Source organism: Mobula birostris, chromosome 24, assembly GCF_030028105.1.
Source record: "Mobula birostris isolate sMobBir1 chromosome 24, sMobBir1.hap1, whole genome shotgun sequence".
Classification (NCBI taxonomy): Eukaryota; Metazoa; Chordata; class Chondrichthyes; order Myliobatiformes; family Myliobatidae; genus Mobula; species Mobula birostris.
Genome location: NC_092393.1, coordinates 14519054 through 14532386, shown reverse-complemented (window position 1 = coordinate 14532386; position 13333 = coordinate 14519054). Strand labels below are relative to the sequence as shown.

The following is a 13333-nucleotide window of genomic DNA, read 5'->3' as shown; positions in this document are numbered from 1 at the left end:
TACCTTGTTGCCAATGTTATGTTTTGTAACTTTAATATATTAAACTAATTCAAAGGAAGACATGGGTGTCCGGGAATGGAGGTCTAACTTTGAGTTTACATGAAGCAAGATGTACACACATCACATGGTAGAGTGACAAGATATGCAATTCACTTATTTACACATATAACTCATAATGAATTATTTAAATAAACAAGAAAGATAAGCAACCAATATACAGTATATACAAGATTACTCAAATATTATTCAAATATTAAATACTTAGCAGTAGTCAAGATTGAATACAGAAACATGAAATATATTGCTTTATTAGTGTTAGCACCCAGAGTTTAATAAATGATTACAAACACCTGAAGAATTCATATACAAATTGTATATTTTGCCTTACATTAAATTAGGAATCACACAATCCATTTCAATATACACTATGGACTGAAAACATAGGTAGCAAAACTATTAGATGAAAGCTTAGTAGGTTTCTCTTTTGTTTCTTTGATTGTTTTTAAATGCAAACAATAACATTATATTAAGTGGCTTAAACCATGCATTAAATAAGCAAAAGAGAATTCTGTAAGATGCCAAGTTTTTGTTCTTTAATATTACTAGTTGGAATATTTAAAATGCATAATATTGGGTTTATGACATGTTGTACTAATTGAAAAAGGTTTTTTTCTGAATTTTTATAGGCATCCATTAGTCTCATGAGACCATAGATTTGCACCTTAAAAGGTTTCCAGGGCGCAGGCCTGGCCAAAGTTGTATGGAAGACCAGCAATTGCCCATGCTGCAAGTCTCCCCTCTCCATGCCACCGATGTTGTCCAAGGGAAGGGCATTAGGACCTATACAGCTTGGCACCGGTGTCATCGCAGAGCAATGTGTGGTCAAGTGCCTTGCTCAAGGACTCACACGCTGGCTCAGCCAAGGCTCGAACTAACGACCTTCAAATCACTAGACGAACGCCTTAACCACTTGGCTCACTTGAATTATATGGAGACAACTTACTGCATGATTTGGAAATTAAGATCATCAAATCAGGAAGATTATGGTTCAATCTTCAAATGATATTGTTTAGTCTTCTCTCAGTCAGGCAGACAGTGAAAGTAGTGTAACTATTCATCAGTGGACCAAAGTCATAGAGCAAAATATCCTGTAACGGTGCAAGTTGAAACATGTATGTGTGAGGGATATCGGCAAATATCACAGCAGATACAGCAACACCACCTTTCAAAGATAAGTAGCCAGCACAACCCACTTCAGAATGTACCATATGGTCCATATGTTAGTATGAATCACTATCACCAGGAGGAGAGTGAGGGTGAGTGGGTGGTGTGGAACTTTTAATTTTTCTTATTATGTGTGAGATGATGTCATAATGAAATTTGTATTGAGAGGTTACTTTTACAAATACGAAGGTACTAAAATATCATCTTCAAGTTTAAGCAGATATAAAAAACGTCACTGTGGTTATCAAGTCTGTGATTATTTTATTATTAATTTACATAGTCGGCAAGCAGTGATTCAATGCCATGCCCTACCTGCCCTTTAAAAGATAATGAGAGGCCATCTTCTACAATTGTTGAGTAGGACTTTGTTGGGTCAATGTATTTCTAAGTTCGGCTGGTGTGTGACAAAGGAAGGATAAGGGATGAGGGTTTGTGAAGGCTATTCGGGATGCATTACAAGTTACTTGTAATAACATCCAAGTGGTGGATGAAGTGAAGATTTCATGCTGTGAAAGGGGTGCTAATCAGGTGGGCTGCTTTATCCTAAAATGTGCGGATGATTCTGGGTGCTTTTGGAGCTGTAGTAACACTGAAGCCACACTCTTTACTTGTGCCTTGTACACAACAGAAGGGCTTTAACAAGCCAGGAAGTATACCACAGAATATCCAACTGCTAAACCAGAGGCCACAGTTTATATGTGTCTGATTCAGTGACACCCATTATACGTTGATGCTAGGGACTTGAGACTAATAATGACACTAATTATCAAGGGTCCGCTGGTTGGATGATCTCTTGGATAGATTATCTCTGATGTTTGGTCTTCGCATTGTTCCTTTATTTGAGTTACAAACAGAACTGAACATTACAGTTAACAGTGAACATCTACTTCTGAACTTAAGAGTGTTGTGAGGTGATGCAACTGATGATGGTTGGCCCTGAGGAACTCCCATAAAGATCTTCTAATCCTCAGATGATTACCTCAAATAACGATGACATGATACCAAATTAAATAATACTAACACACTAAAACCATAATCAAAGATCTCTCTTCTCCCCTTACTCATCGGGCAGAAGATATAAAAGCTTGAAAGCATGTAGCACCAGGCTGAAGGGCACTTTCTACCCTTCTGTTATCAGACTCTTGAACAGACCTCTTGTATAATAAGATGGACTCCGGACTTTGTAATCTACCTCGTTATGACCTTTCACTTTATTGTTTACCTAGACTGCACCGTCTCTGTAGCTTTTACTTTATTTTGCATTTTTACTGTTTCACCTTGTTCTACTTCAATGCATTTTGCAATGATCTGAACAGTATGTAAGACAAGCTTTTCATGCTTGTATTTTGGCACATGTGACAATAATAAACCAACAATCAAACCAGCATATATTTATGTGTACTTGCTAAATACTGCGATGTGTGACAAGTGACTCCAGCTAGTATAGAATTCCCATTGTTTTCAGTTTTATCAGGGCTTCTTGATGCCGCACTAGTTCAGACCTTGCCTTGATGTCAGGTCTGTCATTCTCATCTCGGTCACAGTACTGCTGGGCCATTCCATGTGCCAAATCCCTGTCACCTCAAAGTAAGAGCAATCGAGCACTCTTCCTTAGCTGTCCCTACCACCTCGGAAGTTCGTTGTTTTTAGTAACATAGGAAGCATTCTAATTAGAACAAATAATTTATACAGTTTAGGTGCAGCTAATATTACAGATAAATTTTCTTCATCAATATTTAGCCTAAGCAGAATCACAATTAAATCTTCTTCTCTCAAACTTCAGCAGCATTGACTTCTTGGTGAAGACTGACCTAATGGTTCTCAGCAATGCCTTTTGCCATGATGAGTAAATTTATCTTCTGGTTTCTGAGCTTCTCTTACAAAATATTTCCTGTTCACTTGTCTGTAAAATACTCTGTTGCTTTTATGTCTTCTGCCAGTCTTGATGCTTCCCTTATATCCTTTTTCATGTCCCATCTGAACTTACTGTAATCAGCTTGGTTCTCACTAATAATAAAAAATAGTATCTTCCATAAGCCCCTTTTTCTAACTTTGTTCTGATTCTTTGCTCATCTATTGAACCTTGGTTTGAATTTCCTCCCTTATTCCTCACATGTGGCAAACTAGCTAAGCCAACCCCGCTTAAAGGCCTTCATTTTTCTAATAAAGGTTTGCCTGCCTAACTGAACCACATTTGTTCTCAAGCCATTGAAAATGGTCTTTCTTCAATTGATTATTTAGCCTTGAAGTAGTAGAAATCCTTTTCTCTTGCCTTACTTTTTTCTGCTCCTCTTTTCCCAGAACCAAACCCAACAATATTATGCAACACACATCAAAGTTGCTGGTGAGCGCAGCAGGCCAGGCAGCATCTCTAGGAAGAGGTGCAGTCGACATTTCAGGCCGAGACCCTTGGGTCAGGAACATACCAAACAATTATGTTCTCCACAAAACAACAAATTTCATGGCATATATCAGTGATAATAAGCCTGATTCTGAACACATTTACAAGTACCTCTCTCTCTCTCTCTCTCTCTCTCTCATTGCACAATTTATTATTCTTGTTGTGAACATCCCAAACTGTATCTGAATAGTTGAAATCCCCCATTTGTAAAATTCCAATAATCCACTTTCTAATTGTTTGGAAATTCCAGTGTTTGGTATCTGTCTTACTAGGTGCTGATTCCTGTCTCCTTTTAACTCTGGGGCACTTGTCCCTGAATTCCCTTTATCACACTGAAGCCCTGTTTACCAAGCTCCCTTTAGCATGGCAGACTTGCACTATCTTGAAGACACCAGTGCCTCCATTCCCTTTAAAATACTGAGGCCCTGGTTCCTGCATTCCTTTTAACATATTGGAACACTGATTTCTATGATTCCTTTAACACTGGGGCTACAATTCCAATGTTGATTTTAAAGTCACTGAGGCAGCAATTCCTGTGCTCTTTTTAAATTCACCTGATGCCTGGTTCCCATGCTCCCTTTAAACCTGGGGTCCTGCTTGCCCCATTCTCATGAAGTTCACCTTGTTCAGTTTCCAACATTCCCTCAAAATATATTGCAGCCCTTTTCCCATTCTTCCTTTAAACTTGCCGGGTTTGCAGGAACTATATTTGTGTAACACAACTGAATAAAATAATTGGAATAACATCTAATAGACCAGGAAATCTCCTGGTCCAGCAAATGCCCAAGAATGCCAGACTAACAGAGTTTTACTGCATCACTATTAAATGGCTTTTGGTCATTCCTGAAACTTCCAAACAAATTTGTTCCTCAATATTCTTCCCACTATTTTGTCAATCTATGGAATAGTCCCAGATTCTGTAAAACGCCTCAATTGTTTATTAATTCCATGTAGTTTTTGTCTATTCTTGATTGTTCCAAGACATCCATTCTCTCCAGAATTGCAAATCAAATCAAAAACCAATACACTACAGACACAGGAAACTGAAATTAAAACAGAATATACCAGCAACACACACAAAATGCTGGAGGAACTCAGCAGGTCAGGCAGCATCTATAGAAATGAATAGAGAGTTGACGTTTTGGGCCGAGACCACTATTAGAACATTCAGCAAGTTAGGCAGCATCTGCAGATTCAGTCCTTTTCTCATGACATTACCCTTGCAATACTTACAATTTTGTTACTAACCAGGAATCTAAATACAGCTTCATAGAGTTGTAGATACATATAGCATGGTAACAGCCCCTTCATCCCACTAAGTCTGTGCTGATCATCAACCACTGATTCAGCCTAATCCTCCTTTTCTTCCCACATTTTCATTAACTCCCTCCAAAATTCTTTATCTCACCCACACACCGGGAGATATTTATAGTGGCCAATTATCCTTCCAAAATGCACATCTTGGAATGTAGAATGAACAAAATCATACAAAAGTAACCCACTTAGTTACTGCAGAAAGTGCAAATCCCACACAGAGAGGATTAAATCAGGGTCTCTGGTTCTGTGAGCAGCTGCTGTATTTGTTATGCCTTTGCATCACTCACTAAATCATTTGGACATTTTTCAGTATGGTGAATTTCATTTCCCAAGATCACACGATCACAAGACAAAGGAGCAGAAGTAGGCCATTCGGCCCATCGAGTCTGCTCCACCACTCCACCATGAGCTAAACTGTTCTCCCATCTAGTTCCAATTTCCGGCTTTTTCTCCATATCCCTTGATACCCTGACTAATTAGATACCTATCAACCTCCCCCTTAAATACCCTCAATGATCGGGCCTCCACAGTTGTATGCGGCAACGAATTCCATAAATCCACGACCCTCTGGCTAAAAAAATTTCTCCTTATCTCTGTTTTAAATAGGTACCCTCTAATTCTAAGATTATGGCCTCTTGTCCTGGACTCACCCTTTCCACATCTACTCTGTCCAACCCTTTCAACATTCGAACTGTTTCTATGAGATCCCCTCTTATTCTTCTACACTCCAATGAATACAGTCCAAGAGCCGACAAACGCTCCACATATGTTAGCCCCTGCATTCCAGGAATTATCCTTCATCCTCGTAAATCTTCTCTGAACTCTTCCCAACATCACTACATCCCTTCTAAGGTAGGGGGCCCAAAACTGCACACAGTATTCCAAATGAGGTCTCACCAGTGCCCCATAGAGCCTCATCAACACCTCCTTACTCTTATACACTATTCCTCGTGAAATGAATGCCAACATAGCATTCGCTTTCCTTACTGCCGATTCAACCTGGTGGTTAACCTTTAGGGTATCCTGCACAAGGACCCCCAAGTCCCTTTACACTTCCGATTTTTGAATTTTCTCCCCATCTAAATAATAATCTGCCGGATTATTTCCTCTTCTAAAATGTACAACCGTACATTTCTCAACATTGTATCTCATCTGCCATTTCTTTGCCCACTCTCCTAAACTAACCAAGTCTCTCTGCAACCTTTCTGTTTCTTCAACATTTCCTGCTCCTCCACCTATCTTGGTGTCATCCGCAAACATAGCCACAAAACCATTTAATCCATAGTCTAAATCATCAATATGCATCGTAAAAAGAAGCAGCCCCAACACCGACCCCTGCAGAACACCACTAGTAACCGGCAACCAATCAGAATAGGATCCTTTTGCTTTCTGCCCATCAGCCAATCCTCCACCCATTCCAATATCTTTCCTGTAATTCCATGGGCTCTCATCTTATTAAGCAGCCTCTTATACGGCACCTTATCAAAGGCCTTTTGAAAATGCAAATATACAACATCTACAGCCTCTCCCTTGTCAATCTTATTTGAGGTTACCTCAAAAAATTCCAATAGGTGGTGAGGCAGGATCTTCCCTTCATGAAACCATGCAGGCTTGGGCCTATCTTGTCGTGCACCTCGAGGTATTTCATAACCTCGTCCTTGAGGATCGACTCCAATACCTTTCTAACTACCAATGTCAGACTAATAGGTCTGTAATTTTCTTTTTGCTGCCTCCCTCCTTTCTTAAGCAGCGGATCTACATTTGCGACCTTCCATTCCTCCGGAACCATGCGAGAGTCTATTGATTCCTGGAAGATTATTTCCAATGCCTCCACAATTTCCAAAGCCACCTTCGTCAGAACCCGTGGGTGCACCTCATCTGGTCCGGGAGATTTATCTATTCTTAGTCCATTTAGCTTCCAAGCACATTTAGCTTCCCAAGCACTTTCTCTCTAGTAATCTTGACTGTATCTCATTCTATTCCCTGAGACCTCTGGCTATCAGTTATGTTGCTAATGTCTTCCACTGTGAAGACTGATGCAAAATACTCATTTAGTTCCTCTGCCATCTCTTTGTTACCCATTATAATTTCTCCAGCATCATTTTCAATCGGTCCTATATCTACCCGTGTCACTCTTTTACTCTTCATATATTTTAAAAAACTCTTAGTTATGTTAATTACCAACTTCCTTTCATAATTCATCTTTTCTTTCCTAATGACCTTCATAGTTTCCTTCTGTAAGTTTTTAAAAGTCGTCCAGTCCACAGTTTTCCCACTAGTTTTTCCTTGCTCTTTTGCTTTTACTTTAGCCTTAACCTCTCTTGTTAGCCACATTTGTGACATTTTTCCATTCATGATTTTCTTTTTTCTTGCAATATATTTTTCCTGCACTTTCCTTATTTCTTGTAGGAATTTCATCCAATTCTGCTCTACCGCCCCTCCATCGAGCTTACTTTTCCAATTGACTTAGGCCAGTTCCTCTCTCATACCACTGTAATTTCCTTTGTTCCAGTGAAATATCAATACACCTGATACCAGCTTCTCCTTTTCAAATTTGAAACTAATCACATGATCACTACTTCCAGCAGGTTCCATTACCTATTTGTACTATTAATCTGATCTACATTGAAGAAATAAAACATATTGGATACCTGCTTTGCAGAGCACATCCATTCAATCTGCAAGGCTGACACTGAGATTCTAGACTACGCCATTTTAATTCTCCATACCTCACCCGATCTGACCTCCCTGTCTTTACCTTTCATACTGTTCCAACAACGTCCAACATAAACTTGAGGAATAGTAGCTCATATTCCACCTAGGCATGTTACAGGCTTTGGGACTAAGTGTCAATTGCAGACAACTAGCCTTTCCAATCTGTGTCAAAATTAACTCGATCTCCTATATAAAACATTAATTCAATTTTTCTATCTACACAGGTGCAACCTGACCTGACGAACCTTACTAATGTTCTCTTTTTCTTCTAGCACTACTGCAGGTCACTATTTCAGCATACTGTCTTTTCCTCTCCAATTACCCGCATTCCTTTTCTAACATATAAATTCAGATTAGCTGTGATTTACTAGCATTCCCCTCTCTTAGATGATACTGAAACCGCTTTATCACATGGACAGCCTTGGACTCCTCCCTATCACCAACATTCCCCTTGTTCTATCATCACCTCTCTCCCTCTCTGTTTGAGTCATCAACATGTAACATTAATTCTGCTTTGCTATTCACAGTCTATTGAGTGCCCGCTGCATATTCTGTTTTTATTTCTCCTTATTCAATACTGCCATCCTTCCTCCTTTTCTTGCCTTCTCTATCATTCCTTAATACCTTATATCTATAAATATTAAATCCTATACCTGCCCTTTTGGATAGGTCTCTGTTATTTTCACAACATCTTAATCCTGTGCAATTTATTAGTCCTGAAGCTCGCCAGCCTTATTTAATATGGTTCTTGGATTTATAAGTGCACTGTAAGCCTCTTTCTATCTTTATCTAGTTCTGTCCATTTCCAGCATCTATTTCTATATCTTGATCTGGTGCTATTTATCTCCTGGGTCTATGTTTTTGCATCTTTTTTTTCTTCCTTTCAACATCACATTTCTGTAGCATTGGGTTCTGGTATTCAGTTCTTTTGTCTATGGTTACTCTAAGGCTGTAGTGAGGACAGTCCCAAAATTGGACATCCTTGAGTGAGCTAACAGATAAACAAGTTCTGCATAATAGTACCATCATTGGCCCTTTCTATCAGTTTGCTGATGATTGATGTATTTTGTGCTTGAAATATGTTTTCTTCTTTTTAATAGAAAAACATCTGTGTAACCAATGGCAGTCTCAGACATTTCCAGAGGAGATTTGTAAAACCATATAAGTAGGGCTTTCAACAGCTCTCTGAGTTTGTGATAAATCATTAACTTATATCCAATTTCACTGTCTTTTAACCAAAAGTAATCTTTTTGTTGATGGGTAGATTGTAAAAAAGAGCACACTACTACATAAGGTTGAACAGCTTTGCAGTTCTGTTTGGAACTGAAAGGCTAGATTATCCATCTGACGAACAAAGATATATCAGTGTTGATCTATCAGCCAACTTATGACAGTGACTGACAATAGAATTGGTTACTTGACTTTGACTGATGATAGAATAAAAGTGAGACTATAAAAACGCAAAGATAGCACATATGATCAGGAGTACACTTTTCAGCATTACAAATCTACATTGCTGATTGTTATCTCAACTCCATTTACCTGCCTTTGCTTATTTCCCTTCATATCCTTATATAAAATAAATCTGCCTTGTCCTGAAAGCTCAGTATGTTTTAGCAATCATCATGCTTCAAGGGAAGATAATTTCAGATTCCTAACACAATTTAGGGAAAAATAGTTACTGATTTTGTTTCTGATTATCTTAGTTCAAATTAGTAGATTATGTCCTTTCTTGCTGATAACTTTCCAAAAGAAATTGTTCATCTGAGCTTCCCCTATCAAATCCACGTGTTATTTTGAATACCTTAGCAAGATCATCACTCAATCTTCTTACCTCAAGGGAACACAAGATAGTTTATCCAATTTGTCCGTGTAATTTTATCCAGTAACCTCCAATATTAAGCTAATGATATAACTCGTCAGAATAGATAGCAAAAGCAAAACAAAAATAAGGAAATGAAGTGATGGTTAGGTAAGAAGCAATTTTTAAAAGACAAACTGAGGTAAATAAGTGTTAAGTTTAGACGTACGTAAGAGAGACAGGAAAGATGAGCAGTAAATTCATAGAACAAGGCTTAATCAAGGAAAGTTACTGATCTTCTTCATTTATGGGTTGGCTTGAGATTCCAGCAGCAACAATTGCAAAAAATATCTCAGGAAAGAATGTTCTTAAATAGACAAATGCCTTCGGAGTAGGATTTCCAATCAACACCTCTTTGCTGCCTCTGTTCACTGTGTACAACACTTCCTCAGCTACTTCCACTGGATGAACACCATAAGCCAACTTCCTGAAGAAAACTAAATAGCACAAAACAAATAAAGAAATTATTACCATCTCTTCCAACTTCATTTTTAGGTCCCTTGCTCTATCTCCCCAGTTATTCTCAATGTGTTTCTTTCAAAAATGATTTTGTACATTTCAACTGTTGGTTCATTTTTTAATTAATGCAGTAGAATTCAAGGAAGTGCAAAATATGTTATCAGTCTCCTCACCAATATCCAAAGAATACAATTAGTTATCATAATGCCATGTACTGGAATTTACAGAAACTAAATTCCTGTTCAATTTTTTCTGCAGTTATTCTGTTTCAAAATAACTAATTGCAGTTGAAATGTTTTGGAATATTTCTGACAAATCATATGGTACTAACTGAATTTGAATTGGAAGGATTGGTCAGTTAATATCTGCAATACACAGCAACCATTATGAGTGGTCTGTAATAAGTACAATGTAAGTTTCCCAAAATGAGAATGCCTTAAAATCCCATGGTTTGGCTGATCACAATATTTGGCTCTGAGTCTTTGCAAATCATACTTGAAATGGGAAAATATTTTAAGTTGCTTGCAACAGGTAAGGGTAGAAGCGATTACGTTGCAGAGTTACATATGACAGATATGGATGTGAGAAGGAACACAATGAGAAGAATTTGTTCACATACATTTCTGGAGAAATTGTGCTCTCTAATGCATGTAAACATTCTCTCCTTCAGTTTACCTCTATATTAATCTTATCTATATTGGCGAAACCAAACAAAAATTGGGGGAACACTTTGCACTTTGTCTGCAATGTCCCGAGTTTTCTGTTTGTATGCTGCACATAACACTTCATTCCATTCCTAACCTTTTTGCTTTTAACCTCCCACATCGTTCCAGGAAGGCTCAGCATGTGCTCAACAAACAACACCACGGAACATTGATGGTGCAAGTGTGTTGGCTCCTCTGGTTCCACAGGTGATATATCATGATAGTTGGTTAGGAACTTCCTCAAGCTGCCTGATTGAAGTCCCTGGCAATGATCAGAAGGCATCAGCATGCACTGTTTTGTGACTGCTGATCTTAGTGTTCAGCTTCTCTAGTACCTGCCTGATGTTGGCCAAAGGTGGAACGTACACTGCTACCAGGACAATGGCAAAAACTCTCTAAGCAGATAAAATGGATGACATTTGACCACTAAGATGTTCTAGGTCAGGTGAGCAGGACTGAAACAGAACTGCCACATCTGTCCAGCACAATGAGTTTATCATAAAATACACTCTGCCTCCTCTACCTTTAAAAGACTCAGACGTTCTGTCTTTATGGTGGATGGTGAAGCCCTCATGCTGTAGCACTATGTCTGAAATAGTGGGCATGAGCCATGTTCCCATGAAGCAAAGTATGCAGTAGTCCCCGATGTCCCTTTGGTACAGCAATCTTGCTCTGAGGTCTCCAGTTATATATTCAGAGACTGTATATTCATAACCAATGTAGTAGGGAGTGGAGTCCAAAGGGCTCTTTGTTTCAATTTTACCGGAAGACCAGCATGCTTTCCATACTTCCTTTTACATTAAAGGGAAACTGCACTCCTGACCCAGTTCTGCAGACCATCGATTTTGAGGATCGATAGGTATTTAAATTTTTTTAACTTTCAAACGATGTTGCTTAATGAAGTACCCCATGGCTATGATTGTGGATTTCAGCTGTAGTAGTCATAAGCAAGAATATTTGATGATTCTCTTCAGAGCTGAATGCAAAGAATCGCCACTTTCTGGCTCCATCTTGGCCAGGAATCCCCTTCTCCAGATGCTGTGGAATGTTTCCAGCATTTGTTATTTTTATCTCAGATTTCTAGCACCTGAAGTTTTTGATTCTGATTCAGAATTTCTGCCTATCCATCACAATGTTTATCAAGGATAAAGACCTGGGAATCCCTCAAGCTCATATAAATGTCCCTGTTTTCAAGGAGAATAAAATCTGGGAAGGATGCAGGAATATAGTCCGAAGTATTGTTGTAGCACATCATGCCTGCTCTTTAAAATATTTCTGAAAATTTAAAATTTGTGTCAACATCAGACCCATACTTCAGTGTCAGACAGTGATGAACAAGTACTCACCTGTACTGGAGCCTGGAGTGGTATACAATAGACCTATCATTGTACAAGATGGTACTGTATCCCAAAGTTAGAAAGTAACATACCTGTTCCCACTAGAACCACCGCCTATACCAATGTTATATAAATGACTAATGTGTCCCTGACAGCACTCTACAATAATGTAAGACAATTACAGACCTGTGCCCACTACTACTATACCCCAGTATTATGAAGTGAGAGACCTGTGCTCACTGTTTCTGTATTGTTATGTTATACATCAACAGATCTGTACTAATATACTCCAGTCTTACACAGTGACAAACTGCTAGGTTCAGATTTGTCACTATAACACTTGTAGTTCTCCATCCAGTGTCATACAGTGACATGCCAGTACCTACCGCTATTAGCGCCCACTGTTAATGAAAGATCTGTACCCCTCAATATTGTCCTGTTATAAAATGATTAGCTTGTTCTCAACAGTGATGTTATGTTGTAACTGACCTGCACTTTGAAGTATTGCATCACAGTGCCAAGATTTAGCTTAACCCCTTGTTATATAAGGAAATAACTGGTCTCATCAGCAGTTTATCCCTGTTATATACAAACTGGTCTATACTCCAGCTCCACACAATGACTTACTGTACCAACTGTCAATACTGCACCATACACAGTGGATTCTGGTTAATTGGTCTACCAGTTAATTGGCCAGCCACTTATTTGGGACAACTCTTAAAGAACAAATACTAATCAAGAAAATAGCTGGGATTTGTTTTGTTTATTGGAGACCCAATGCCACTTAATTGGGACAGGAGATTGTTGCTGAACAGTTTCTTCCTAGCGTCAGTCATGTGAAATTGTGGGGCCATTAGACTCTACACCGTACTTAGAGCGAACAGTTTTTAAATAGCATCAGTTGAACATGTGTTTGTGTTTGAAAAGCAGTGACTGTTTGTCAGTGATAGTTGGCAAGAAATAAGCAGTAAGGTAACTTGGAATTGTTTTGCTCACTGTGGTTTCAAACATTCGGTCTTGGAGATGCCAGAAACAGCCGGAAGTGAAAATAAAACAATTTCACTACTTCAACAACTTAGAAACTATGAAGAATTTGAAGGTATTGGTAATCATTTTGAATGTTACAATGAAAATAAAGATTTGGAGGATGCAATCATCAATAACATTGTATGATGGCAGTCAGTTATCTGCACTAGGTGTCTGTGTGATTTTGTTCATAGATAATTAATCAAAAGACCAGGGTAGCATGTCAAAGCGATGTTCCAAGGTGTGGCTGCTGTCACATAAAACGGATATTTGGAGCCACAGATGAGAG

At 38.6% G+C, this 13333-nt stretch overlaps 1 protein-coding gene across 1 annotated transcript in view; it reads right to left on the bottom strand.

The window, feature by feature from the left end:
- Nucleotides 1-307: 307 nt before the first annotated feature.
- dhrs7cb (dehydrogenase/reductase (SDR family) member 7Cb) overlaps nt 308-13333 on the bottom strand; it is a 48951-nt gene continuing 35925 nt past the window's right edge. The window contains exon 7 of the mRNA XM_072242326.1: nt 308-9955. Within this exon, the coding sequence (XP_072098427.1) occupies nt 9747-9955 (209 nt within the window). The 3' untranslated portion in view covers nt 308-9746. The remainder of the gene's footprint in view (nt 9956-13333) is intronic.